Below are 27076 nucleotides of genomic sequence, written 5' to 3'. Positions count from 1 at the left end.
AGAATCTACCACGGATTAATTGCAGCTTTACAAACAGCTCTAACACGTTGGAATTAAAATAACTGAACATTTGAATGAGACCAAGGGTCCTAAGAAACAACTTTGAATCTGGGCATTTGGGTTTCCCACTCCCATTGCTTGATGCACTGACCCCAAGATACTGGTTAGCCTCCAGGCAGAGTTGTGTGTCACTGAAATTTTTAGTGCTGTAAGCCTCCTGCCCAACATCCTCAGTTAGAGAAACTGAGGCCCAGGAAGATTAAGCCAGTTAATGGCTAATGTGAGATTAACACTCAATTTCCAGGGGCGCCTGGGTGGCTCAGTTGGCTGTGTCCGACTTTGGCTCAGGTCGTGATCGATCTCACAGTTCATGAGTTCAAGCCCCACATCTGCTGCTGTCAGCGCAGAGCCTGCTTCGGATCCTGTTTCCTGCCCCCACCCCCCACCCCCCACCCCCCTCTGCCCCTCCCCCAATTTCACTCTCTCAAAAATAAACATTGAAAATAAAACAAAATTATCTCAATTTCCTCTACTAGCCTGGCCTTTCTGGCTCCCAGTGCTGCCTTCCAGGGAAGTCAATCCCAACCCGGGGGCGGGGAGCAAGACTTTCCCAGCAGCCTGAAGAAACATCTGGGGGCAGGAGAGTATTTTCCCAGCTCATCAAAACCCCCATTAATTCCCTGGTGTTTATCCCATGAAAAAGATACTATATACCCAAATCCTTCAGAGTGGTCCCTATCCCCACTCAATGGGTACATTTATCATGCTCATGAAAAATACCCAGAATTCAGTAAAAATTTCATTGATTCATATTTTACTGATTTGAATCAAAAAAATGATTCAGAATGATCCAAAATCTGCAATGTTTCTTTTTTTTTATTTTATTTAAGTTTACTTATTTATTTAGTTTGAGAAAGAGGGCAGGAGCTGGGGAGGGGCATAGCAAGAGGGAGAGAGAATCCCACACAGGCTCCACACTGTCAGCGCAGAGCCCGACATGGGGCTCAAACCCACAAACTCAGAGATCATGACCTGAGCTAAAGAGTCAAGTGCTTCACTGCCTGAGCCGCCTGGCGCCCCCGCACTCTCTTTCTTAATACACCTTCCACACGGGGGACATACGAATCCAGACGTGTTCAAAGTACACATCCTTTAAGTCCTGTGTGATATCATTCCCGCATACACCTGAGGTGCTAACTACCGATTATTAGCTATCAAAGTTTCAAGCTCTCTGATAACTACCTGGGTCTGAGGGTTAAGGACTCACAACTCCAATATGCACACGCACGTATGCGGCAAAGACTGAACAAGCTGGTGAGCAATTAGAACCCCGCATCTTTGCTACACTGTGTGTATATTATATGGCATTAAAACTTTTTTGCTTTTCCAAATGAAAAAGAGGGCACAAAATTCAAGCGGCCCATCAGGCTGGAGAGTGAAAAAGGCAGTTTCCAGAGGTAACTGCCATCGACCTCTGTTCTTGGTTTTCTTCTAGAGTTGCCGCATCTGTAGAGAACAGGTATGTGTTCACCTTTCTTTTGTTCTAAGTGACACTTTAAAGACACAATCCATACTTCCGACTGGCCTTTCTCCAATTAGCTTTACTGGAGCGCGTCAACAGAATACTCCGCGGACATCGTGGAAATGGTACTCGATTGCGGCCTGCCTTAACACACCTCTGGATCCGATCGTTTGCTGCCCGTAGGGAATGTTTGCTCCTCCTTCCTTCAACAGGTGCAGCAATAAAGGACATCCTGGTGGCCCTAACAGCAGGAAGCGCCCTGATAAGCCAGGGCCTCCTCAAAGCACAACGCATCACCCCAGGCTACTCACTCTCAACGCCCTTTACGCGAACGTACCTCATTAATTATGATCCTACTGGCCATCCGTAGTCGCGTCCTGGGCCCAAACTTATTGGTGATCATGATGCGTAAGCCCGCCTCCGGGAAGCTGAACTTGGGAGGGCTGGAACTCATGACCTCATCCACCATCACCACCGCGTTTTTGCTGTACTGTGGCTCCTCCTTCACTATATTGAGCACAATGCCACAATTAGTGCTGACATCTCCCTAAGGACAACACCCCAGCACTGAGCTCATGACTTCCCCTCACGCTGCAGACCTCCTTGGGCTCTGAGCCCCGCACCCGCTGGGGAGGCTGCCTTAGTCTGCCGACGTGGGCTATTCGCCGGGCCCCGTGGTCCCTTGCTACAGGACTCCTTATGAGCAGACACTCCACATCCAGCCCCGCTGCCAGATGATGCCCCCCTCTCTCTGGGGCCCCTCTTGGCCAAGTGCGGGGTCTTCTGGCTCCTCGTCTAAGCCTCCCTGGGAAGCCCACCTATAATTCAGACAGGGTCCCTCCCACCCTGTGACTGTGAGGGGACCTTTCTTACCCTCTGTTGACAGAGGCTCAGAGGAAACTTTAGAGACTGACAAGGGCCCTCTAGGATGGAAAATGCTAGAAAGCATCACACGGCACTGGCTCTAAACTTCCCACAAGGCCACCTGCTGTTCCAACAACCATCCCCACCTGGTAGAGGATACATCTAACTTTGCTCTCCCCGAGGCCGGCAGTGAGGGCAAAGATATGGCTCACAGGCCCTGAACGAGGCAAGGGAGACCCAAGAGGACAGCCGACTTGCTGAAGGCTCACGGTGAACTGCTAGCCAAATCCAGGGTCTCCAGTAAAACGGACACCCTCCGGCAGGGAGGCAGCTCTCTCTGACCCTTTGCTTCCCCCTCATAAGGCTGAAGAATAAATCTCTCCAGGCCTCAGGCCTCTTCCTTGCCACCTTCACAGACACGCTCCGGGCTGGAATCCTGAGGGATTGGACCTCTAACTCCTGAGCCCTGGAGGAGCCAGTCATGAGACCACTCTGGAACACAGCACACAGAAGCAGGTGGAGTTTTCCCCTCTGCACCGGTCACCAGCTCCCGGTGAGGGTCCCCTTCCGGGCAGGAGTCGTCAAGAGCAAATCCTCGCCAGAGTTAATGGCACAGACACAAACAAGTGCACACCAGACATGCACACTCTCCCCAAACAGGCAGCAAGGCTCAGCAGACAGGAGGCGTGTGGGTTAGAAACAAAGCCAGGGAGGACCATGCATTTGTCGGAGACAGACACTAACCTCCAGTGAGGCTTGCGCTGAGGTCACGGTTGGTTGGTTGGTTTTTGTAATGCACGTGTTATCGCTTGGATGAAAGCAGATTACTTACAATTTAGAAGAAGAGAGTTAAGGAGACAAAGGCCAAGAGAGATTGCCAGAGGTGATTAGCTTGCGGTGGATGCCAAGAGCCGGGGGGCAGCATTCTTGATGGTGGCCAGGGGTTATTTGAAGGAGTTAGTAGAAGGGTTCCTGCTACAGGGGGCTTCAATGCTCAGGGTCCCCGGCTTTGGGGATGGCCCCTCTCCCAGCCGATTTCCCTGGCTCTGACCCACTCTGAGGAGCAGGAGCCTCTGGGCCCACCACCCCTCGCAGCTGTAGGAAAGCCTGAATCCCTCCCTCCTTGGGAGACTGCAGGCTCCAGGCTCCTTCCAGGTCCATTCCAGAACGAGCCCTGACACAGGCATCCCCGGGCAGGGGCAGGGGCAGGGGGCACTGGGCTCAGAAGGAGGGAGCCTATGGAGTTTTAGAAAAACCCAAACATCCGAACAAAAAATGAAGCTGGAGAATGTTATCCCCTTCCCCCCCTCCCCCCCGCCCCGCTCCCCCCCCCCGCCCCGCCCACCGCCCCTCCCCCCCTGCAAAAAAGAGAAAGCTGGCCCGAGATGATCTGGTGAACTGAACCATATGACCTTTAAGAACATCTAAGTATATAAAGGCATTTTGCAAGAGCGGTAGTAACAAGGCCAAAAACCTGTCAAGAGGTTGGGTTAAAAATGTTGATTTGATACAGGAAGTGCCGAAACCGGTAACAGGAAAGCCAGGGCCGTGTGCGCATGCGTGGGCTCTAGACAAACTCTACCGGCCAGCAGTCTTGGACTTCCTTGGGAGGGTGGGTAGAGGGGGACCTGCCTGCAGGCCGAGGACCAGGGAGGCGAGTGCTCTCCGCATTGGGAAGATTCCCAGCAACACTGGCTGAAAAGGCCAACTCCTGAAGCCCCTTTCTCAGCCCCTGCAGGGTTCCTGGGGACTCCTTGCTCCTGCCTCAGTCTATTTGAGGGGGCATTGCCCTGCAGTGACTCACACACAGAGTCCTCCGCCAGCCAGGCTACGAAATCCCTAAGGCTGCATCTCTGGGATCCCTTCTCTCCAATTCCAGGCCTGCACCTTTTTCTCCTTGGTCTTTATCTAAACACCTTCCCCACCCCCCCCACCCCCACCCCCCGATCAAAGTTGGAAGGAGGCCTATCTTCTTCCTTGCCCTGTGTTTTGGGGGTGGGGTGGGGGAGCAGTCCTGTGTCTAATCTTACAATTTTCTAGAAATTATCTTGGACTCAGATATTTGGGGGGAAATAATAAACTTGTGGGGAAGGTCCTACTGCCCTGGGTACAAAAGGAACGGAGACAGAGCCATGACAGAGGTCCAGAAAAGGCCCCAGGAGGGCCGCGGCCTCACAGCAAACCCCACTGCCCTGAACAGGGAAGTGGCTGAGGCACCCGCTATATTGCATGTGACATATGTTTCCCATAGGACACTGGGGAGAGGTGTCCTACCTCCCCCACACAGGTGGAAGGTAGCTCTGGGGACTGGCACCTGAAGAACTGGGCTTCTTCCGCGGACCTGAATGACCCAACACCTGGAATCTCTCTTCTTTGCCATGAAGGTGCAGAGGGCCGGGGAGCACTAAATCTCTGTGTGCAGGACCCGGCAGAAATCAGCCTCTGTCCTGAGACGCTGTGTGTGTGTGTGTGTGTGTGTGTGTGTGTGTGTGTGTGTGTGTGTGTGTGTGTGTGTGTGTGTGTGGCGGGGGGTGGGGGGGATCTGTAACAGGGACCTCAGAGCCACTGTATCTGCAGGGCTAAAATGCAAACCAGCAGCCACATCCGTCCCTCCCCTCTGAGAAGGTTGTCCTGGAAACGGGATCCCCCCTCCGGTAGGCTGCTCCACATTTATGCAACAGGAAACACAGACACAGCCCCGGGCTCCAGGCTGGACACTGGTAGCTTCTCCCCAGGGGCTTTCTTAGAAAGCCTTCTCCCGTATGGAGAGATTCATTCCTGCCTCAAGCACCTGCAACAGGTGTCGTCCCCAGGGGGTCCCCTGAGACGGGACAGAACAAACTTGCCTGAAGTCAAGGGGAAGGGGCACTAGCCGGATCCACCCGGGAGTAAGGACTAGCAAGGGGGCCAACGAGTACAGACTTCAGCCCCCACACGTCCCAGACACGAGCAAACAGGTCCCCGGGACCACCTGGCCCGTCACAGACACCACGCAGGAGTTAAAGTGGCCTGAAAGAGGCCGTGACTTGCCCGGGGGCATGGGAGAGAGACCCTCAGGTGGCCAGTCCACCTGGCATGCTGGTTAAGAAGGACTGGAGATGCCAGCCCAATCTGTTTTCCCATGTCCTCATTACCAGAGCCCTTTCAGGCCCCAACGCTCACTGGGCTCGCAGAATGGAGATGCTCCGGTCTTGCTAGCAGGTGGCCCCACAGACGGATCCCTTAGCAACCGGTGGATGAAGATGTGGCTTCCAAAGTGGGAGCCAGGTGGGCCTAGAGGACCAGGGGAGCTCGGCAGGGACCACAGGGGCTGGCTCCCGAGGCCCAGAACCCCAGACAGCGGGGCCAAAGAGCAGCTGAGGAGGCAAGGCTGCCGCGCCCCGGGGCAGGGCTCCCAGGCAGGGCTCCGTGGGGCCCACTCTGGGCATTCCCGCTCTGCTCCGAGGCTGCCCTCCGTAGCCTCGCTGTTGCTCTGGGCGACGAGCCAGAGGTCCCTCCAGAGCAGAGTCCTCCCCCTGAACTGGGCCTGGCGTGTGGGAAATCACAGGGAGGCCTGAGTCTGCTCTGTCACCCCAAGTCATCAGCCTCCTGCCACCAACTTTCCCAGGGATCGGGGAGGTAATTCACCGCATTTCAAAAAAGCCCAGCAGGCCTGGAGTCTCCTTCAGGCTCCCAATGTCCCCAGGGTGTGAGGGTTTGACTTTGTCCGTCCTTCTCCCTTCTGTGCAAATGTAAATCTGAGCCACACCTCATGGAGGGCCCTGGGACCCAAAGTAAGAGAGTGACAATTTAGAGGGAAGGTGTGTGTGTGTGTGTGTGTGTGCAGGAAAGAGCATGGGAGAGAGGCTTTGGTGACACTTTTGGCCACTCCTGTCTGCTCAGCCTTACCTTGCCCCAGCAATGGCAGGGAGGGGTCATCAGAGCTAGTATCACAGTAATCATTACCATCCTCCAGCTCACTGCTGACAGTATTGCCATTTGCAATGGTCTTTTGTTTGATGGTGAAAAAGGCCTGCATTTTCACATTGTACCTGGAAGCGAAGGCAGGAGGTCAGAGCCGCGGGAGACACCTGGCAGGAGTGGGGGGGGGGGGGCCGCCTCCCGCCGCCCCTGTGCACACACAGTCACACCCGGCCCCGGGAGTGTCCCAGGGGCAAGGGGGAGCCGAAGGCTTTCATCTGAGCTGACAGTCCCGACAGGACCCTAGAATAACGCGTGGTCGGAGGGCTTGCTCCACGGAGCTGTCAGTGGCCTCCTGGGGGCGTAAGGAATCTTCAGTTCCAAGAACATGAATGACGCCTACTTAGACACGTCCAAAGCTCGTCCTCATAAGAGAAGTTCAGGTCAGCCTGAAGGACAGGCTCCAAGGAGCTGTCACCAGGCTGTCCTCCCAACAGCCTCGAGTCCCACTCCTATGGGCTGCCCGGCGGGCCATCCCTGAATCACTCACAGCCAGGCCCAGAGAAGACACTGTCTCCGTCTCAGACCCCAGGCTTCCCCGCCTCACTGGAAGGCGCTCAGAGAGGAGTTCACCTGAGGACAAGCCTCCTGCACTTGACAGTTTATCACCCGTTTTCACAACACGTTATACATGTTTGATATAAACGTGGAGATTCATAATGTCGTAAAGCTCAGTGTTGTTTTTAATTATTTCTGGAGGTGTGAACAAGAAGGTAAAACCTGAAGATGATGATTCAGCTCCTGGGTAGTTTTTCCTTTTTTTTTTTTTTTTTTTTTTTTTTTTTTAATGTGGCAAAACATAGGCAACATCAAATTTGCTACTTTAACTTTTTCTATTTTTAAGCATACAATTCACTGCCATTCACTACACTCACAATGTTGGGTAACCATCACATCACCATTATTTACTTCCCAAAATGGTTTCAGCATCTCTAACAATTCTGTGCCCGTTCATCAATTAGTAATCACTCCCTCCCCCACACCCCTGGTAATCTCGAATTTACTGTCTCTCTGAATTGGGACTCTCCTAGGGTATCTCGCAGAAGTGGAATCACCCAGTATTTGTCCTCCTGTGACTGGCTCCTCTCACTTAGCATGTTTTTAAGGCTCATCCACGTTGTCACATGTGACACCATTTCCTCCCTTTTTCATGGCTGAATAATATTCCTCACGGGCAGTTCTGAGAGCACTCTGACCCAGGCAGCTTCAAAGGGCCGCAAAAGCATCGCACGACCTGGGACCCAGTGTCTGCATTTTCGTTGCTGTGAGTGGTGTCCCCAGAAGTTGTGCAAGGCAGCGGCCGTGACAGATGGCACTGGATTAAAGCCTGGAGCAGAAGTGAGGCCGCCTGGCTCTTCAAAAAAGAGCGGTGTGAAACTATCAGGAGATTTACAGCGACAGCGGAAAAGAGCGGCCACTCGGGCACGGAGAAATCAGCACGGAGCAGGAAGAGGGCTTGCTTGCTACCTGTTTGCGAGCAGCCTCATCTGCAACCCACCAGCCGTGACTCCCCTGGCCCGGGTTTGCACGGCACCCCAAAACAGTATCTGAACACCTCACCCCAGAGGGGCATCCTCCAGAGAAGCGGGGCCGGCTGGAAGTCACGGGGAGGTCTATCAGTTAGTTTTGTCCGGGCTCTAACGAAAGGCCAGAGCAGGAAACGGAGTAAGGCGTCAGACTGCCCCAGAGAAGGAGACAGAAGGTACTTACTTCATGATCAGAATGTAAAACACGTACAAGATGATGAGCACCAGGCCTTCCCACCTCAAAGAGAGAAAGGAGACTGGTTAGGGCTGGGGAGGCCCGCAGCACTGAGGCCTGGGGGTGACTGGCAGAGGGGGCGGGGAGGGGGCAGGGCCGGAAGTCCTATGATCCTGCCTGGCCCCGGAGCCCGGCCCAGAACTCCGGCATCCAGGGGAGTCTTCCCCAGCCTGTCCTACAATCTGAAGCCCTCTTGGGGACACAGAAGGCTGACGGTGGGCTCTTCTCAACTACAGGGGGCCTGCAGGGCTCAGGCAGAGTCCCATCAGCTACGGAGAAAAAGGAGGGACCAGGGCCACCACATCGCAGGACTCACAGAGGAGAGTGACCATAGTCATGCTGACTTGATGCTTAAGAGACCCTATGCTCACCAGAGATTCCGACCAGGGACCAGAAAGGCTGTCGGTACAGAAGAGGCCCTAAGAACTTCCCGAAGAGAGGGGCCGGTACAGGAGCCTCCTGGGCTGAACACAGGGGCGGGGCGAGGGTCTTCGGGTATATACACCACTGCCGTCTAGCTGATGCAGCGCTCAACCCCACGCGTGGCGGGGATCTGTAGCTCAGACCACAAGCCTCTGAGGAGCCACATGCCTTAATCTGTTTGGTTATCTGACAGCTGCATGCTGAAGACCTACTATGTGCTAGGTATAAGGTACGATTGGTTTGGGAGCTCTTCCTCTACTGTCAGAGCTCACAGACCAGCAGAGCCACAGAGAGATCTGTAGATGACCCCACTGCCACCACCCTCAACCCCATCGAGGAAAAGGAGAGCCCAGATGAGGCGTGGCTTCCTGGCTCACATAGTGGGTTAGGGGCTGGGTGGGGGCCAAAAGCAGGCTTCTGTGGGCCCAGAGCACATGGCTGCTCACGTCAGCCAGCTGACTGTCCTCGGCCAGGCCTCCTGAGTACAGCCCCACAAATAAACACAGAGGATGTGGACTCTGAATCACTGTCATAAAGAGATCATGTCTATGGCTTATGAACATATGATACACTCATGCCCTATAGGGCGAATACACCAATCTTTTCTTTAAAGTTTCTGCTTTATGGATCTGAATTAAGGAGTCATTTCCTATCTCAAGGTCATAATGGTAAGTCTCTATATTTTATTCTATTTTGTTTAATTTTCCTTTTTACAGTGAGATCCTTAATTCATCTGGAATCTATTCCTGTATAAGGTGTGAGGGAGGGATCCGATGTGATTCTGTTCTGTATAGGGTTCCCAGTTTTGCCAGCAGCGTCTGAGACCCTCTCCCTAACTCACTGTCTGTCGTGACAGCTGTCATATTTCCCCAGCCAAGAAATGGGCCCATTACTGGGTTCTTGGTTCCATATTCCATATTGGCCTACGCTTACCCCGGTGTAAAACACCACACTGTTTTCGTTACTTTAGCTTTAAATATATTTTGTTATTTGGCAGTGCAGGAACACTGAGGGATTCTTTGTCACTTTGAAAGAATAAAGGTGTGATTGCTTCAAATGACGCCCTTTTTGCAAGTTCAAAAGCTCATGTTTGTAAAAATAATTTCAAAAAAGAGTCAATGAACCCAATGAGGAAGAATACTACCAAAAAAGGAACAAGAAACAAACTTGAAACTTACCACACGATTTCTTCATCATATATGAACTGGAAGGCAAAAGAAACAAAGGGTGGGGGACTTATTTATTCCAAAAGAACACACACAGGTCCCTACACACTCCGAGCTCACATATCATTGCCTTGTTATTTCTACACAAAGCTGGGCTCCTCTCTCCATTTCCGGGTTTCTCAACAGGAGGAGGTGACCTTAGACCTTAGTCGAAACCTAGACCAGAAGATGCCAGACTATGCGGCTCAGCTCAGCCTCCCAAGAGAAACGGCCTGTGCTTCATGACGGTCCGAGTAGCTGTTGGGGCCAACCTGCCATCACTAAGGGCACAGCCTTGCTGGAATCAACACTCTTAAAAACTAAAAGGACCCCTGCCTCTCTACCTACAAACCTATGCACCTACCTATCCAGGGGACTCGTGTGTATGGGAGGGAAGGGATATCGTTTTCTTAAAATAGAAAAGTGACCCCTTTGGAAATTCTGAGGGCAAAGGACCCACTTGTGCTATCTGAAGGGAGGCCCGGGGTGATGGTGCGGTCATGATGATTTCTGAAGAGGCCACTGACATTGCCCAACAACTCCACCAAGCATCTCTGGCACAGCCCCAGATGAATGACACCTCTGTGGTCCAGGGGAGGGATCCTGTGACCACCTTGGCCAGGCCCAGTGTGGACAGGCAGGTGGAGGGGCTGTGGCCACCAACTGATCTTGGAGACACAGGGTCCCCACACCGGATGCCAGAAGACGCCAGGTGGAGGGGCTGTGGCCACCAACTGATCTTAGAGACACAGGGTCCCCACCGGATGCCAGAAGACGCCAGGGGGCTGCTGTCTGGACTTGGGCCCGTTGTGACCCTCTTCTGGCTGCCATGGCAGGCGTCACACACAGAAGCTGCTGGAGGGGCCACTTCTGAGAGAGTCATTCCTGGCCAGGCATCGCTGTGAGGCTCCCCAAACCCAAGGCTCCGAGGCAAGGGCACTCAGCAGAGGAGTGCCCGGTGCCCTCCCCCGCCAGAACGTGAGAACACTTGGGGGGGGATATTTTTAGCTTTTTACAACCCCATGAAAGGCTACTGGCATTTAGCCCAGGGTGCTGACCAGTCTAGAACCTGTGAGATATTTCTCTCAGAAGGGGTTTTCCACATTTGGCACACGTCCTACTTAAAAGGTCTTGCTAAACATTCAGGCAAACGGGGAAAACAAAACCAAACAAATCTGAGCCCAGAACTGAACTCTATTTTATAAATCAAAGTACTTATACTTTTTTAAATTACGTATTTAATAAATATTTAATTTTCTAGTGAGGTAGCTATCATGTAAATGGAGGGATGATTGTACTTGGGCTCCACCCACGATTTCATCAGGAGTCATTCCTAATTTTGGAAAATCACGTCGTCAATGTCAGGAATGCTCGTGGGGTCTAAGGCTCCAGCCCAGCACGGCCTCAGTCTGTGCTGGTGGTTTCTGGGCTCAGAGATTTTTCCTTTATGGGACAACGGATTCCACCATTCAGTGCTGTAGTGTCTTTGTGCCCAGACATTTACACACTGAAGGATGTTTTCGTCTTTTATACTTTGAACATCACGTTGATTCTTTTCTACAACTGTGTGTGTACAGGTCAATGATTTTTATCTGTAACTTTCATTTTAGGGGGTGTAGGAGGCTGGGGTCCCAGTAACCCCCTGCCTGACATTCACGCCACCCCTGGATATGTGGCCTGGACCCAGGGACTGGCTCCTCACAAAGAGAATATGGCAAGAGTGAGGAGCTGTCACCTCCAAGATTAGGTTATGGGCAGAACGGGCTTCCGCCCTGGTACCTTCTCACCCTCCCTCTGAAGGAAGCCAGTTACCCGGTTGTGAGCCGTGCTGCGGAACAGCCAGCCAAGCGGGATCGGAGGCCTATCCACAGCCACGTGAGTGACCCCAAAAGTGGATCCTCCCCCAGGGGAGCCTCGTACCAGGGCCAACACCCGTGAGAAACCCTGAACCAGAGGGCTCGGTAAGCCACTCCCAGACTCTGATCCACAGACAACAAGAGTGATCAATACTTGCTATTTCAAGCTATTGACCTGGGGGGAGATTGGGTACCCAGCCACAGACAGTACGAGGGATGTGACTGTCCTTTCCAGGTGGCTCTAGGTGGTGTAAGGTTGAGAACTGTCTCTGGGGGGAGCACATCCCAGTCAATCTGGGCACACCACGTGCACCTGCCCCCATGCCACCACTTGGATTGAAATCGCTCCCTTGTTGGATGGTGCACTCCTCAGCAGTAGCCGGTGTCCTGTGCCATGAAGGCACCCTGGCCCTCGGGGGACTGCGGGGATATCGCCCCTCGCTTTCCACGCTACCAGACTCTAGAAACCACTGTTCCAGCTCTTCCGGCTTTTCTCCCTGGTGCCCCGGCTTCCCACTCTGCCTGCCCCCAGCCTGCTTCTCTCCCTCCTGCTCTGCAGTGAGCTGTGAACCCAGAAACTCTGATTCTCAGGAAACCCGGCGCTGCGTGAGGATCCGAGGGCCCGATGAGCGAAGGGCTTGAACTTAACTGCGTGGACCGTGTGACCACGCTCTGACTTTTCCAAGGCCTTTTCGAATCCAAGGTGGGCCCGGGATGTGCTCCATCACCAAGGTGTCAGGTAGGAGGCTTTCAGGCAAGGGAGGCACAGCGGGGAGGGGACTGGTCACTTGGACTACAGTGAGCGGTCAGCACAGCCCACGGTTGGGGTGCCCTGGGTCCTCTGGTTATAGTGCCAGGGACAGAGATGGGCAGGGGTCATGTGCCTGCACAGGGGCAGGAAGGAAACTCACGGCAATGAGCACGATGACAGAGAGGGTGTAGTACACGGAGTCTCGGCACACGGCCCACCATGTCAGACGGACCACCTGCCAAGCAAAGGGCCGTCAGCGGCTAGCGGCTGGAGAGATGGGGGCGGTGGTGTGAGGGTGGCTTTCTCACCACCCCCAGACCCCCACAGGTGCAGGGACATGCCCAGGGAGCAACTCCTAACCGTGCCACCCGAAACCCATCTTTCCTGGCTGCTCAAGGCCACCCTGTGTTTTTCATTATACGTGGGGAACAGAACAGAAAGCACGGAATGTTTATAAGTGACGGCAAAGCTGCCCTCTGTTCCTCCAAGGTAACAGACATCTCAGGCTTCACAGCGGAAGCCCAGGGTCAAGGCAGAGGCCAGAGGCACTTGCTTCCCCTGTGATTCTGGAACCTCTTGGTAGTAACTAGCTGCCCATCTCTACCTCCATTGGCCAGACAGGGCCTAATCATGAGCCCAAGTCTCTGGGGTTGAGTCTAACGCCCACGTGGCCCTGAGGACCAGGGAGATGCTGATGGGGTACCAACCGCAGGCCAACGTCATGCTCCTTGCCAAGGAGGCCAAAGCAGGCTTCAGATATTTCCAGAATCTAGCTCAGGGTCAGGGTTACAGGAGGCGCCTCTCAAAGATGTCCTGCTGTTGAATGAATGCTCACCCTTGGGCTGGCCAAGGGAGCAGACCTCGTCCCTGCTCTCAGATCCACTGAGGCTGGATGTGCAAGGCACGTCAGAGGCCACTTGTACACATGAGGACCTGGGCTCGGAGGGGGAAGCCAACTTGCCTGCAGCCTCGGGCAATTGAGGGCACAACTAAGGTGAGGCCTCGGGTCCCCCCACTGCTGTCCCTTACGTCACTCTATAAAGGGAGAAAAACACTGACCTGCCCTGCAAATAATCCACAGACTCCAATGATACACAGGATGTTAAACACCGCAGAGCCCACAATGGTCCCAACCCCAACGTCTCCGTGGGTGATGAACACGCCTGGAAGGGAAAGGCAGAAATACTCTTGTGCGTACACTTCCTCAGACCCAGGCTGCTGCGAGGCCCTTGTCCCCAACCCCATGGACTGAGGGACTGGTTCTAGGACGCCCATGATGCTGACAACGGCCAAACCAGAGAGGAGGAAGTGTCCCGAGGGACCACCTACTCCACTCCTCCACCACCCCCCCCCTTTTTTCCCTTTTAACAGCTTTATTGAGAAATAATTCACATGCCATAAAACCCACCCATTCAAAGCGTAAGACCCAGCGTTTTGGTAGAGTTCCAGAATGGTGCAGCCAGCACACAATCTGATTTTAGAACACCTTCGTCACCCCCCAAAAGAAACCTTGTACCCATCAGCCCTTTGCTCCACCACATGCCCCGGGGAACCACGAGTTTACTTTCTGTCTCCCTGGCTCTCCCGTTTTACAGATGAGAAAACAGAGGCTCGGAGCTGACGAATGCCCTCACTGGTCACGGCCCCAGACCCTGGCTCTCTCTAAGATCCCACGTCCCCAGCTGGTGGGATTTCTTACCAATAACAGAGGCAAACAGCTCGGGCGTCGAGCTTCCCGCGGCCATGAAGGTGGCTCCGGCCACATCTTCACTCAGATGGAGTTTCTGAAACAGAAGCGACCGCGGACATTCAGGCTGTGAGGCACACACGTCTCCTGCTACTCTGCTGGCCGCTCAACCCAGAGGCCCCCGTCCCCTTCTTCTGTCAGTTTCCACTCGTTCCCCAAAGCCCCTGAACGAGGTCTCCTTGATGAAGCCTTTCCAGGTACAACACCCAGGACAGGTGGGAGGGTCCGGTCCTCCCATCAATGAAACACAAATCACACAGCGAGGGTCTGAGGTCTGTGAGCTTCCCTGCCCCACTGGCCGATGAGGGCACGGTCGGTCTTTTTCACCCACGGATCGCCAGTGCCTAAGAGAGAGGCTGGTACACAGCGGTGCTCAATGGGGAGCCACCTCCGATGCCCACACAGACCTTGGGTACCATGCGGACTGCGACGCATCGGGGCCACAGAACCCGGAGGCCCCAGACACACAGCTTGGCTCTTGCATTGCAGAAGGCCTTCGCCGTGGCAGGCCCGATGCCCGGCTGGCCGCTGAGACAAACACCCAGGTACCCTACTCCCGGGGATACGGGAGAATGAGGCGGGGCTGGAGCTCTGTTGAGACTCACTTTGCTTGGCAAGGCCGTGCTCCGGCCACAGAAGCCCATCCTCTGATTGGGAATGTGGTGACGGGGACTTTCGATGCCAGGAGAAACCACCGAGATCCTGGGTCTCCCCGAACAGCACCTTTTTTTTTTTTAAAGTTTATTTTTACTTACCTGGGTGAGAGAAAGCAAGCAGGGGAGGGGCAGAGAGGGAGAGACAGAATCCCAAGCAGGCTCCATACTGTTAGCACGGGGCCTGATGCAGGGCTCGAATTTACAAACCGTGAGATCGTGGCCTGAGCCTGAATCAAGAGCCAGACGCTTAACTGACCGAGCCGTCGGGGCGCCCCTGCCTGAACACCACCTTGAAGGTGCCCACCCTGTGGTACTCAGAAGGCCTCTGGGCAGGGCTGGGTCTCCTCTGGCATCCACCTTCCAAAGCACCCTGGTCAGCCCGGGGCTCTGGAGTCCCTGAGGAACACAGACTCTGGCACAACCTCCCTGCTGACCTTGCTGACCTTCTATAGAAGGGGTCCCTCAGAGGGGTCAGAGCTCTGGGCTAGACAGAAGCTGGGGCGTGGCACAATACTGACCTACCAGGGTGGAAACCCGGCCACCCTAACCTTGTCAGACAGGAAGGTTCCACAGAAGATGTTCTGCCATCAGAGCATCTCCAGTATCTTCTAGCAGAATACAAACTGTTCTGCCTTTGTCTCCTGGAACACCCTTCCCTGCCCTCTCTGCTTGGAGAAATCCTTCCCACTTCGGAAGTCTGGACCAAATACCACTTCCTCCACGAAGCCCTCCTAGGCTTCTCCCCAAAAGAGACATTCCCTCCCTCCTTTTGGCTCTTCGGTCCTTTGATGGCTCTTACTAGCCCCTTACCTTGGTTTTTGCCTATAGGACCAAGGCCATCCCGCTCATCCACCTCTGTGTCCTTATAGAGACAGGCAACCTTGAGGGGCACCTCCACGGCACATGGTCCTGTGCCATTGGTCACCCATCTTCCACAGGCTTCTGCCACCCCCAGAATGGCAGGGGACCCCCCCCATTGCTGGGGTCCCCAAGCTCTCGCATTAGTGAGTGCCCAGAGCGCACACTCTGTAAGGCCCAGCTGACTGGCTTTCCCGAGGGCCTCCTCCGAGGAAGCAGCAGGTGGCTTACCCCCAGCACACCGCTCCAGGGGCCCTGAGGCGAGGCCTCCCACCCCGACACCCCCGGCGGCCATTTCCGGATTCTCTCGTTATGTTCCTTCTCTGGCTCAATTTGCTTACTGACCTGTGGCTCGTTCTGAGCGGGGTGAGAAGTGGAGTGGTGAGCAAGGGGGGCGGGGGGAGGGGAGGCCTTTGCACACCCCTGCCAGGCCACTCCCTCTTCGGGAGGCCCAAGTCAAAAAGTCCCCATTCTGTGCCGAGCAGCAGGGAAGCACCTGTCCTAACAAGCTGTGTCCCCCCGCTGCCAATGTCACAACAACAAGGCGGCCTCAAGTAGCTGGGAGATCTCACACGGACGAAGCGAGCCAAAGCCCAGAGTCACCTGCACACAGTAGGTGCCGCAAACAGAGGTAATTTTCCTTCCCTGGCTGGAAGCCAGGAGTAAGGCAGAGCTGAGAGACACAGGAGACTTAAAAGCAAATTTCTTTGTAAGATTTTATTTTTAAGCAATAACTACACCCAACATGGGGCTTGAACCCACAGCCCCGAGATCAAGAGTCACATGCTCTCCCGACTGAGCCAGCCAGGCGCCCCAGCACTGGAGTTTTTACGTGTGAGGCAAGAGACAAGAAAACCAAGCCTTCACAAATACTTAAAGGGAAAAACGTCAGCCTGTGAACTTGGAACAAAGGGCCTTCCTCGCTCCGCCTCTGCATCTTCCCCAAAGACACAGATCCCTACCTGGTGCCTGCCACCTGCAGGCAGTAATTGGTATGAGAAATGCTCCCTAACCAGACAGGCTTGGCTTCACGGCCAACAGCTCGCCATGCAGCCAGAGGCTCTGGGTGATGACCGCACGCCTCTTCTTCTGCCAAATCTGGGAGAAGACGCCCCCCTCCCCCACCGACTCTCCTCTGGGGGTTCCAAACCCAGGCTTTGCTGGGGCCACACTAAGCGTTTGGCCTGACCATCTTCACCACCAGAGTGCTCCCCACTCCGTCTGGCCCTGACGCGTCCCATGTCCTTGGTCGCCCCAGCCCTCCACCCCCACCCCGGCTTTGCTGAGGGATCCCAAGTCCCTCTTGCGTACCTCGCAGATCTTCTCTAGAGACGGAACGAAGAAGTCGTCACACACTATGGCCAAGGCGTAGAACATGTACAGAGCCTGAGAAGGAAATGGGGGATCGTCAGCGAAGGCACCTACCGCCAAGGAGGCATGGCTGGGCATCCGTCATGCCCAGAGCCAGCCTGCCAAGGCGGAGGCACACACAGAGTTAGAGTCTAGCACCACAGAGGCTGGCTCCCTCAATCCTCTCACGAGCAGATGGGGAAACTGAGCCCAAGGAGGGGAAATAATATGCTGGGCGGCAAAGGGGCCAAAAGCTCAGGCCACACGGCCTTGGGCTCTTTCCTCTGCTCTTAAAGCAACAGCTATCTCCCTGGTGCTAGAGTATGGTCTCGAAATGCAAGATCTCACCCTTAGGGCCAAGGAGAGCATTTAGAATCACCCTTTTAAGAGTTTAAAATAATACTTATCCCAATTTTCCCCCTTCATTTTTGCTGAAGGCGCCATTTTCTTCTTACCAGCTGGCCACCCCCTGCCGAAACAAGTGGCAATTTGAGAGCCAGCGGTACCTGGGATGCTACCTAATGTTGGCAGAGGTTCAAAGACACAAGCCACTCACACTGGGGGGTTCAAGGCACAAAAAGTCCAGATTCTAATGCTGATTCTGGGACTTAGCTGCCGTGTGACTTTGGATAAGTCACATCTCCAGGTCTCCGTTTCTTCATCTGTTTAATGGCAGAGTGAGAACAGATTGACAGTTTTCACACGGTTTTATATACAGAACCCCTCCCTGCCCTGCCCATCCAACATGGTTTCCCTGAGCCTATCCTATGGGCCAAGCACTATTCCAGGCATCAGGGATACATGGTGAATCCGCCAGGAAATGCCTCTGCCTCCTGTAACTTACCTTAGCGGGGGACAAAGAGACAAAGTCTAACTGTTGGGGAAAGGCAAGTGCAAAGGTCCTGGGGCAGGAGTATGCTTGGTGCATCTGAGGAACAGCAAGGTCACTGATGCAGGTAGAACACAGTGAGACGGAGATGGAAAACAGAGGAGGTGAGGTTGGAGGGAAAGGCAAGGACCAGAGAGTCCGTGGACAGGTGGGACTTTATGCTAAATGCTAAGGGAAGCATTTCTTTCTTCAAAGACAAAGTGATACGGATGCTCTATTCACAAAAATGGGAAAGGCCGGGCTGCTTCAGCAAAAACAATTGTGAAGTTGCTGAAGTAGCACACTGATTAATGGTGATTAAATCAACTGGAAGATCGGCTGTGGCCAAGGCCTCCAAGGCCTTATCTCCTGGAGCCCAGGTATGCTGTCCCTGGACCTAATTACCTTTGGGGGGAAAGCAAAAAGAAACAAATACCGGGGGTATGGGTAAAGGAGAGAGACCCTGCTATAAAAATCTCAGGATACGGACTTGAATTCACCACCCCCCCATAAATTCTCCCCAACATCATCTCCCAGGGAAAGGGTGATCTGTGGGACCCCAGCTTTCTTGATTCCCTCAGCAACACTCAAGAGAAAAGGAGGCCAAGAAAGCACCACACTGCCCAGGCCAGGAAATTCTGAGAAGCCTCCTAGTGTCACAGACGACAACTGGCTCCAAAGCTTGAGCCTTTTCTTGCTCTAAAGAAGGGGTCAGCAAAGTTTTTCTTAAACGGCGAATATTTTAGTATTGACAGGCCACGCAGTCTCCATCGCAATGACTCTGCTGCAGAAGAGTACACGGAGTGGGTAGGGCTGAGTTCCAATAAAACTTGATTCACAAAAACAGGAGGTGGGCTGGATTTGGCCCTCCAGCCACAGTTTGGGAATGTCTGCTCTCCAGGGTTTCTGCAAAATTCCTGAGGTGTTCTCAGGTTCAGGAGAAAAGGCTTTGGGTCAGCAAATGCCAAGACCTTCATGGGGCAGAGCACCAGAACTACGGGACTAATTCGCCAAACCCACACCCTCTCAGTGAAAGGGGAGGGCGGGGGAGGGCCAGGGGAAGTGGGAAGATAACAACTGTCACAGAAATACCCAGGACTGTCACTCAATATACTGGGTGGGGCTTAGCAGCCACAGATAATCCAGAAATGACCGGAATGGCTGTGTCCCGAGAAAGCTTTATTTACAAACACGGGCAGCAGCTGCAGGCTGTAGTTCGACTACTCCCGTCACAGGAGAGCTGACTTTGACCTGTGACTTAGGTTTGGACCCGCTGTTCCTCTTGGAATTGTTGTTTGAACTCCACCACTTGTCACCAAGGCGCATCTAAATACAGAGGGGAATTGCAGAAGTGCACCAAAGTTTTCAATTATAGATTTATGGCAGGGTGGTGAAATTGGGGGGGGGGGCGGGGGAATCCCGGCAATCATGTATAGGGCGCTTTTTTTTTTTTTGAGTTTAGTGACTTTATTTTTTTTTATTATATGAAATTTATTGTCAAAGTAGTTTCCATACAACAGCCAGTGCTCATCCCAAAAGACGCCTACAGGGCGCTTCTTGACTCACATGCACGCGTGCTCACAACGTCTGGGAAAGAGGCTGTCACTCCCTTTTTATAAAAGCAGAAGATGGGGCACAGGAAGACGGGACTTCGGGGTCACTTGCTGTGCAACCCTGAGCAAGCCACCTGACATCTTTAAGATTTCTTTTCATCTTCTTTCTTTTTTCTGGCGGGGGGGGGCGGTTAAAATGGGTCCAGGATCTGTTCTCCTCGCGGGGCGCTTCCAAGGGTGGGACATCTTTGGCACGCCAGGGCTCTGCTGTGCTCTGCACACAGGCGTCACCTGCCGGAGGTTTAGGAACATCCCAGCCCCTCCCCCCCATGCGGCCACTTACTCCGAGGATGTGCAGCAGGACGGCTCCGTGCTGTCGCTCCTTATTGGAGAACAGGTCTGTGGGGAACTCATGAATCGCTGCAAGACAAGGGGGCAGAGTGTTAGTCTCAGTGGGCCTCCCGATGGGACGGCCGCCCTCGCAGTCTGAGTCTGGAACTGCAGAGTCTGTTGGGCCGGGAACCGCCCCGGGAGGGGGCCAGCCGGCTGCTTCTCCTCAGGCCACGGCAGACCCGTGCTCTCCAGTAAACGTTGCTGAACACGAATTATCCACAGACATCCTAGAAACTCGAGGTGATCGAGCTGACCACACCCCTCGCGGTTTTCTGACGTAGGAAACACTTCCCGCCCACGAGGATGGCAAAGACAAATAACGACAAATGCTGGCAAGGACGTGGGGATACCGGAGCCCTCGTAACTGCTGGTGGGAGAGTAAAATGGGACAGCGCTGTGGGGAAACAGTCTGGCAGGTCCTCAAAACGTTAGACTGAAGAGTTGCCACGGGCCCCAGGGAGTCGACTCCCAAGTATCTGCCCAAAGGAAAACACGTCCACACAAAACTTGCACACGAGTGCTCATGGCAGTGTGATTCACGATCGCCTCGAAGTGGAAACACCCCAAAGGGCCACCAGTGAATGAACGGATAAATAAAGCGTGGTCCATCCAATGGAATAGTATTTGGCACTAAAAAGGAAGGAAGCAAAGGGGCGCCTAGGTGGCTCCGTCGGGTTAAGCGTCCGACTTCGGCTCAGGTCATGATCTCACGGTTTGTGGGTTCGAGCCCCGCACCGGGCCCTGTGCTGACATCTCGGAGCCTGGGGCCTGCTTGTCATTCTGTGTCTCCCTCTCTCTCTGCCCCTCCCCCACTCGTGCTGTCTCTCTCTCTCTCTCTCTCTCTCAAAAATAAATAATAAACAATAAAAAACTTTAAAAAGAAAGGAAGTACTGATAGATGATGGAAGAACCATCCAGGATGAACCTGGAAGAACCCTGGAAGTGGTATGCTACGTGAAAGAAGCCAGTCGCACAAGACCACATGTTGTAAGATTCCGTTAATATAAAATGGCCGGAATAGGTAAATCTATTTGGTAGATTTGTGGTTGATTAGGACTGGGAGGTATGAGGGCTTGGGGGGTAAAACAGGTAAGGTGGGCAGGGTTTCTATCTGGGTTAATGAAAGTGTTCTAAAATTGTGGTGATGCCTGCATAATTATGAATATGCTTAAGAGCCACTCAAGTGTGTAACTTTAAATAGATGGATTGTACGGTATGTGAATTAAATAAATTAAATAAAGCTGTTACTGTGGCAAACTTCAAACTTGCTGTCCCAGGATTCTGGGAGATCACCCGTTGCCACAGTCAGATCAGAATTGAGAAACAGGCTTATTCCCTCACTCTGGAGTCATTTCTGGTCCCCTGCCTGCCCCCCAGAGTTCAGGGACACGTGTTCTCCTGCAAAGCCCTTTCAGCTTGTCCAAAGCTCACTGGTCCCTCTTCTCCACCTCTCCGACCACCCATGACGGATCTGTCACTCCAAATGGGGAAGCCAAGATCTCAAAGAGGTCAGGTGACATCGGCTGGGTTGGGGATGGCAGTGCTGGCAGGACAAGCCCCTGTCCCCGCCCGCCCCCCTCCCCCATGCTGTGGACTCTCTCTGTGGAGCCACACACACAGGGAAAATCATCCGTGGGAGTGAGGCTCCAGGTAAGTCTTGGGGCATGACCCCAGGCTGAGGTGTAGCAAGGTAGGAATGAGGTCTGAGAGCATTGGTCCCTGTCCCCTCATCCCCTGGACCCCTCAGCCACCAGGTGCTTCCACTGGCATACCGCCATCTTGCATCATTGGGTACCAGGTCATAGCCCCTCCTTTGGCCCCAAGAATACCCTGCTGGGGTGGGTACCACCACTCCTGTTACAGGCTCTCATCATCCTTGGATGGTGGTAGGTGGCCCTGTGATGTGCAGAGCCTTCTGCATCAGAAACCAAGCACTTGGCTTTGGGGTATCACCCTTGACATTCCCAAAGGATCTGGGCCACTCGTTTGCTTCTTGGGCCTCAGAAAGTTCACAGATAATTAAGGAATAATTCCTCCTCACCCCACCTGCCCATTCAAGATGACCAATGGATAACTACATTGTGAATGTCATTTCTACAAGTCTTCTGTCAGACACTCCCACACCCCCACGTCTCCATCACATCCAGCTAGACTGGAAGCTCCGGGAAGGCAGGGCTCCACACTGCCCCGTATTACATTCTCAGGGCCTTAGCCAGGCCTGGCACACAGCAAATTCCCAAAACGCTTTAACAGTCAACTGAATAAGGGTGCTGGGGGTGGGGGGTGCGGCTCAGTTGGTTACGCATCCGACTTGGGTTCAAGACCTCGCGGTCCGTGAGTTCACGCTCTGTGTCCAGCTCAGAGCCTGGAGCCTATCTCAGATTCTCTCTCTGCCCTTCTCCACTCGTGCTCGGTCTCTGTCTCTCTCAAAAATAAACATTAGGGGAGCCTGGGTGGCTCAGTCGGTTAAGCATCTGACTTCAGCTCAGGTCATGATCTTACGGTCCGTGAGTTCGAGCCCTGCATTGGGCTCTGTGCTGACAGCTCAGAGCCTGGAGCCTGCTTCACATTCTGTGTCTCCTTCTCTCTCTGACCCTCCCCTGTTCATGCTCTGTCTCTCTCTGTCTCAAAAATAAATAAACATTTAAAAAAATTAAAAAAATAAACATTAAAAAAATTAAAGTCAACTGAATAAAAAATAGTAAACTACTAAAAACCCATATTCTCTTATCCTATTAGAATGCTTTCATTACCCTTACAGACTCCTTGAACACTTAGAATGACACCTGGTTCATAGCGGGTGCTCAATAAATGCTTGTAAATATACTCTCTAGGACAAAAATCTCTTCTCTGGAAATATAATTTGGCCCTAAGCTCTGAAAATGATGACTTCTCCCTTATATGGAAAATCTTCTGTTTTTTAAAACCAGATTCTCCCACAAGACATGGAAAACATCAGCTCCCCAGACACCCAGAAAATGTTCCCACTTTAAAACAAGCAGCATTTAATGAAAGATGGATTCCTTCTCTTCTCTGGGGTATTTTTCCTTCTGTAATCTAAATTCTTTAATAAAACTGCTGCTGTCATTTCAAGGGCAGGGGTCTGCTTCAAGGTCTGTCGGCTCAGAGATGATAATTATAAAGGAAGGGGCTCAGCATTCCTGCGGCCAGGGCCTTGTTTCCAGGAGAAACGTAACAGCCCAGGATATTTTGGTGCAGATCAATGGACATTTCTGCACCGAACATTCGACACTGTTCCTGATTCTCCAAATCTGTGTTCAGAGAGCTGGTGATTTATTCAATCCTGGGAATTCTTTGAAAATTAGAATGAAGTAATGTGCCTTTCTGCCGTGAGGATGTATCAGCTGGGCTCCGGGAGGGGGGAGATATGGATTATAAATGGCTTTGTCCTTGGTAGGAACAGGCTCCTATTGGTTCAGCCACAGCCTCTTGCTCTGCGACCCCCTGCATAGGCTGGAGGGCTGCGGTGGGGGGGGGGGGGGGGGGGACATGCCATCCATGCCTTAATTTTGCCAGCAAAAATGGAGTAACCAGCACACCTACCAGCTGCTAATGACCCATTGCCCTCTGCACCCACCCAAGTCTTCTGGACACACGATGAACTCATGAGGCAGGCCCTATAGCCATGAAGGTCCCTGTTTTCCAGATGAGGCTCAGAGGGGGCAGTGAGCAGCTTGGGGACCCCAGCCACATAAGCCAGGATGCACAGCGGGACCCTGAGCTCCTTGTCTAGGATTAAGGGCTGCCTCTAACCCAGACGGAGATCCCACTGTAAAGGGGGTTGGAAGACCTGAATGGAAGTTCTGATGCAACTGCCCACAAGCTTGTGGGGCCCCGGCTGCATCCGTCCCTCTATTTCTTCAGGAGCCATCTGCTGCCACCACGCAAAGTGGTGGAACACTCACTGCTACTATGTGGTTAGGAGCGGGCAGATGGCCACCCTGCCCTCCCCAGTCGGCAGCTGGTAGCTGGGACCAGTCCACTTCTCAGTTCAGGAATCGAAGCTTCTAGAAACTGGCGTCTGGGCAGCAGACCACGGAGCAGGCACAGCAGGTACCTGTCCGTCCCACCTCCATCGCGAACAGCAGGAACTTTAAACCACAGACAGCCTATGCACCTGCTCAGGGCACTGTCTTTAGAAGCAGATGACAGGTTTCAGGAAAGGCCTCTGCCCCTTTCCTATTACTCTCATGACCTTGGCAAGTTGCTTAACACCTCAGGGACTGTCCCCTCACCTGTAAGTGGTGATCACCATGCCCACCAGGCTGCGGTAAGGGTTAAGGGATCCAGACAACTCTGCACGGCACTCCGTGTCATTCAGAACGGTTACCTTACAGACTCCACACTTGATACAAGTCTGCCCCCACCCCCGTTCCAGACAACGAGCCTTGGGTTTGTGAAAGCAAAAGGGAAGACAAAACCAGCTTAGTGGGGAAGAGCACGAGACCGTGGAGATCAGACCCGGCCACATCAGGGTCTGGATACTGCTGCTACTTAATCCTGGCTTCCTGAGAAAAACTCCTCTCCTGGCCTTGCTGGGATCAGGAGCCCCTGGGCCACGTTCAAGGGTGCGGCGATGCTTGCAATGTCTGCAAGGGACCGAGCCGCCCCGTCTGCTCAAATCCCCACCAGGGAGGACGGAGGAATCAAGAGGGCAGGTGCATGAAGCTTTTGAGGCCATGCCTAAGCCTTTAAGCTGCAGAAATCCGGCAGGGGTGGGTGTGGGGGAAAAGATATGCCTTCAGGTGGAGCTGAGCTCAGGAAACCAGGGATGATCCCAGCACCCTGACACCTGCGGACGGGGGTTGGGGGAGCCCGGGGCGAGAGGAAGGGAGGGAAAGCTGCCGGAGACCCAGCAACCACTGCCCACCTCCCTTTTAGGATTCTTTCCTTTGAACTTGGGTGCCCAGAGCCGGCTTCTCCATCACTCTAGGTTCTGAACACACCCCTCTCCTTACATTACACCTTGGGCATGAACCTTCTAGTCCACCCACACTCCGCTGGGTCCAGGGCGGGTGGGAGCTGGGGAGAGGTCTTTCCTGCCAGGTGCCTTCCTGAACATCGGAGAGAAAAACTTTAAGACCCCTGGGGACAAAAGCCTCTGCCACCCTCCCCTCCACCACCAGCGACCTAACACCTTATAAATGAGACCCCTAGGCACACTTGACCTTCTCTGTGGACAAGCTCATGCAGATAATGCCATTCTATTTCAGGAACCCTGAGTTCATGTTACCCCTTCAAGGCTCCGTACTTTTGCCAACAGTGCTGCTAGTTTTCAAAACGTATTAATTTGTTCAAGCATTTGCCGAGCACCCTCGGTAGATGTCAGGCCTTCTGGGCATGGGCAGACGGGATCCCGATGCATCTGTGAGCATCCGCAGGCCTGGCATTTTTTTCATCCTGGAGCATGATTGGACCTTCAGAGAAAGGCAAAGTTATCCAGAAAGCGGTAGGTTATCAAGATGGCAGACGCGCTGCTCCTGAAAGAGCCCAATATGAATTTCTTGAGCATTTACTGTGTGCGGGACACAAGCGTTTACTATGAGCATCCCAGACGTGCCCTTGAGGGGCTGGTGCAAGTTAGACAAGTAGACAAAAGACTGAGAGATGACGAGAAGCTTGCAAGAATGACGGGGAGCGAACCAAGCCAGGGTTGGGGAGGGGGTTACTGACGCGAGGGGGGAGGGGGAACACAAGCCCATGGAGAGAGTGGCGCCCACATCAAGTTTCGAAGGCTGCATTACAAACTTCTCAAAGCCCTCTCATCCGTCACATCAGTCCTGAGAAGACCGTCACCCCCATTTTCTTGATGACAAAATAGAGGTTCTGAAAAGCTAAACGAGGAGCCTGTGGTCACGCAACCAAGGTTTGGCACAAGCGAGGACAGGGGGACACAGGGTGGGAGCCCAACCGACACCAGTCTCTCCATCAGAGCATTCTGCCCGCAACAGGTGCACATCTCAGAACTCGAGTCTCCTTTACCCAAGGACAGGCTCCGTACCCCTGCAAGCTCTGAGGACCACAGCCAGAAGTCACATTCCTAAAAACAGGACCACACACATGTTACAGGTCCGTTCTGCTGACAGTCTGCGAGCCGCCCATGCAGAGGTCTTGTCCGTCACTCCATGGATCTATGGAAACCCGTCACTCATCTTTCTCAACATACTTGAAACGTTTAATAAAACTGACCACGCCCTACTTATGATGTATGAACATATGAATGATCTATCCACCCACCCACATTACATACAGAATTCATTCTTCGGGGCGTGCATTTCTACGGGTCTTGGGACATCCACCACCACGCCCCGAGACAGCAGAGTTCCATCATCCCCCAAATTCCCTCGTGCTGCCTTTTTGTAGTCAAACCCTCCTCTGCACCCCAACTCCTGGCAGCTACTGGTGTCTCCTTTTCCCATAGACTGCCTTTCCTAGAATGTTCTGTCAGTGGAATCATACAACATGCAGCCTTTCTTTCGGCTTCTTTCACCCCTTCTGGTCTTGCTTCTTTTACTTGGCAAAATGTACTAGGATCCGCCCACATTGCTGTGTGATCCCACCTTCACACGATGCTCTCACCTCGTTTCTTTGACACCCCCCCCGCTTGCACAGTGTCCTTCAGAAGCCCCTCCTTTGTGGGACCCCAAATACTGTGGTTCTCAGGGCTCTGCCCAAGCCCTCTTCTCCATCTACGCACTCTCCCCAGGTGGCCTTGGCCTTGAATTCCTAATCTCTGCAGACATCTCCCAAATCCCAACCTTTGCTGAGCTCGAGACCCAACATACCCAGGTACCAACCGGTCATCACACCTTAGCCATCCTATAAGTACCTTAAACTGTCCCCGGTGAGTGGCCCACCATCCATGTTGCTCTGCACGCAAGAAATCCCGGCGCTGTCCCTGATGACCTCCTCCTCCCCCACGCCCTGTGATGGCTGGACAGGGCCAAGGGCACCCAGCTTCCATTTCAACTTCCTTCCACGAACCTTCCTGTCAGGGACGCTAGACAGCGCACAGGCTGTGCACTGCATAGTCACACGTTCACACGTACCGGCCCTATTTCCTGTCCTGTGGAGTCTGGACGACCTTGAAGCTAAGCGTTCTGAAGGAGAAGCAGGTTCTGCCAAGCCAGGGGGCTCAGAGGGAAGAAAAGATGCAGAGGGGTTCTTCCTCCAGCGACCAAGGTTATAAAGCCCATGTGTTGAGAGGCTCTCCTGGCAACAGCACCCACTTCCGTATTCCCCCACAGGATGTCTTTGAACTTGATCATCCCATTTCCAACTCCTGTTC

The 27076-nt window shown here is 53.4% G+C and overlaps 1 protein-coding gene across 5 annotated transcripts in view; it reads right to left on the bottom strand.

Annotated features, from left to right (window-relative positions):
- Positions 1-27076, bottom strand: part of SLC24A4 (solute carrier family 24 member 4) — a 173142-nt gene that overhangs the window by 39831 nt on the left and 106235 nt on the right. For 4 of the 5 annotated variants that reach the window (XM_045060421.1, XM_045060419.1, XM_045060420.1 and 1 more), the window contains exons 3-11: positions 19718-19794; positions 16915-16989; positions 14042-14126; positions 13402-13505; positions 12503-12577; positions 9709-9734; positions 8057-8110; positions 6275-6417; positions 1860-2029 (exon numbers count right to left, since the gene is read on the bottom strand). In XM_045060421.1, coding sequence (XP_044916356.1) covers positions 1860-2029; positions 6275-6417; positions 8057-8110; positions 9709-9734; positions 12503-12577; positions 13402-13505; positions 14042-14126; positions 16915-16989; positions 19718-19794 — 809 coding nt within the window. The remainder of the gene's footprint in view (positions 1-1859; positions 2030-6274; positions 6418-8056; positions 8111-9708; positions 9735-12502; positions 12578-13401; positions 13506-14041; positions 14127-16914; positions 16990-19717; positions 19795-27076) is intronic. The other variant, XM_011283458.4, reaches the window with a different exon arrangement.

This window comes from Felis catus, chromosome B3, assembly GCF_018350175.1.
Source record: "Felis catus isolate Fca126 chromosome B3, F.catus_Fca126_mat1.0, whole genome shotgun sequence".
NCBI lineage: Eukaryota > Metazoa > Chordata > Mammalia > Carnivora > Felidae > Felis > Felis catus.
The sequence above is the reverse complement of the archived record's forward strand: the minus strand, read 5'-3'. Positions and strand labels throughout refer to the sequence as shown.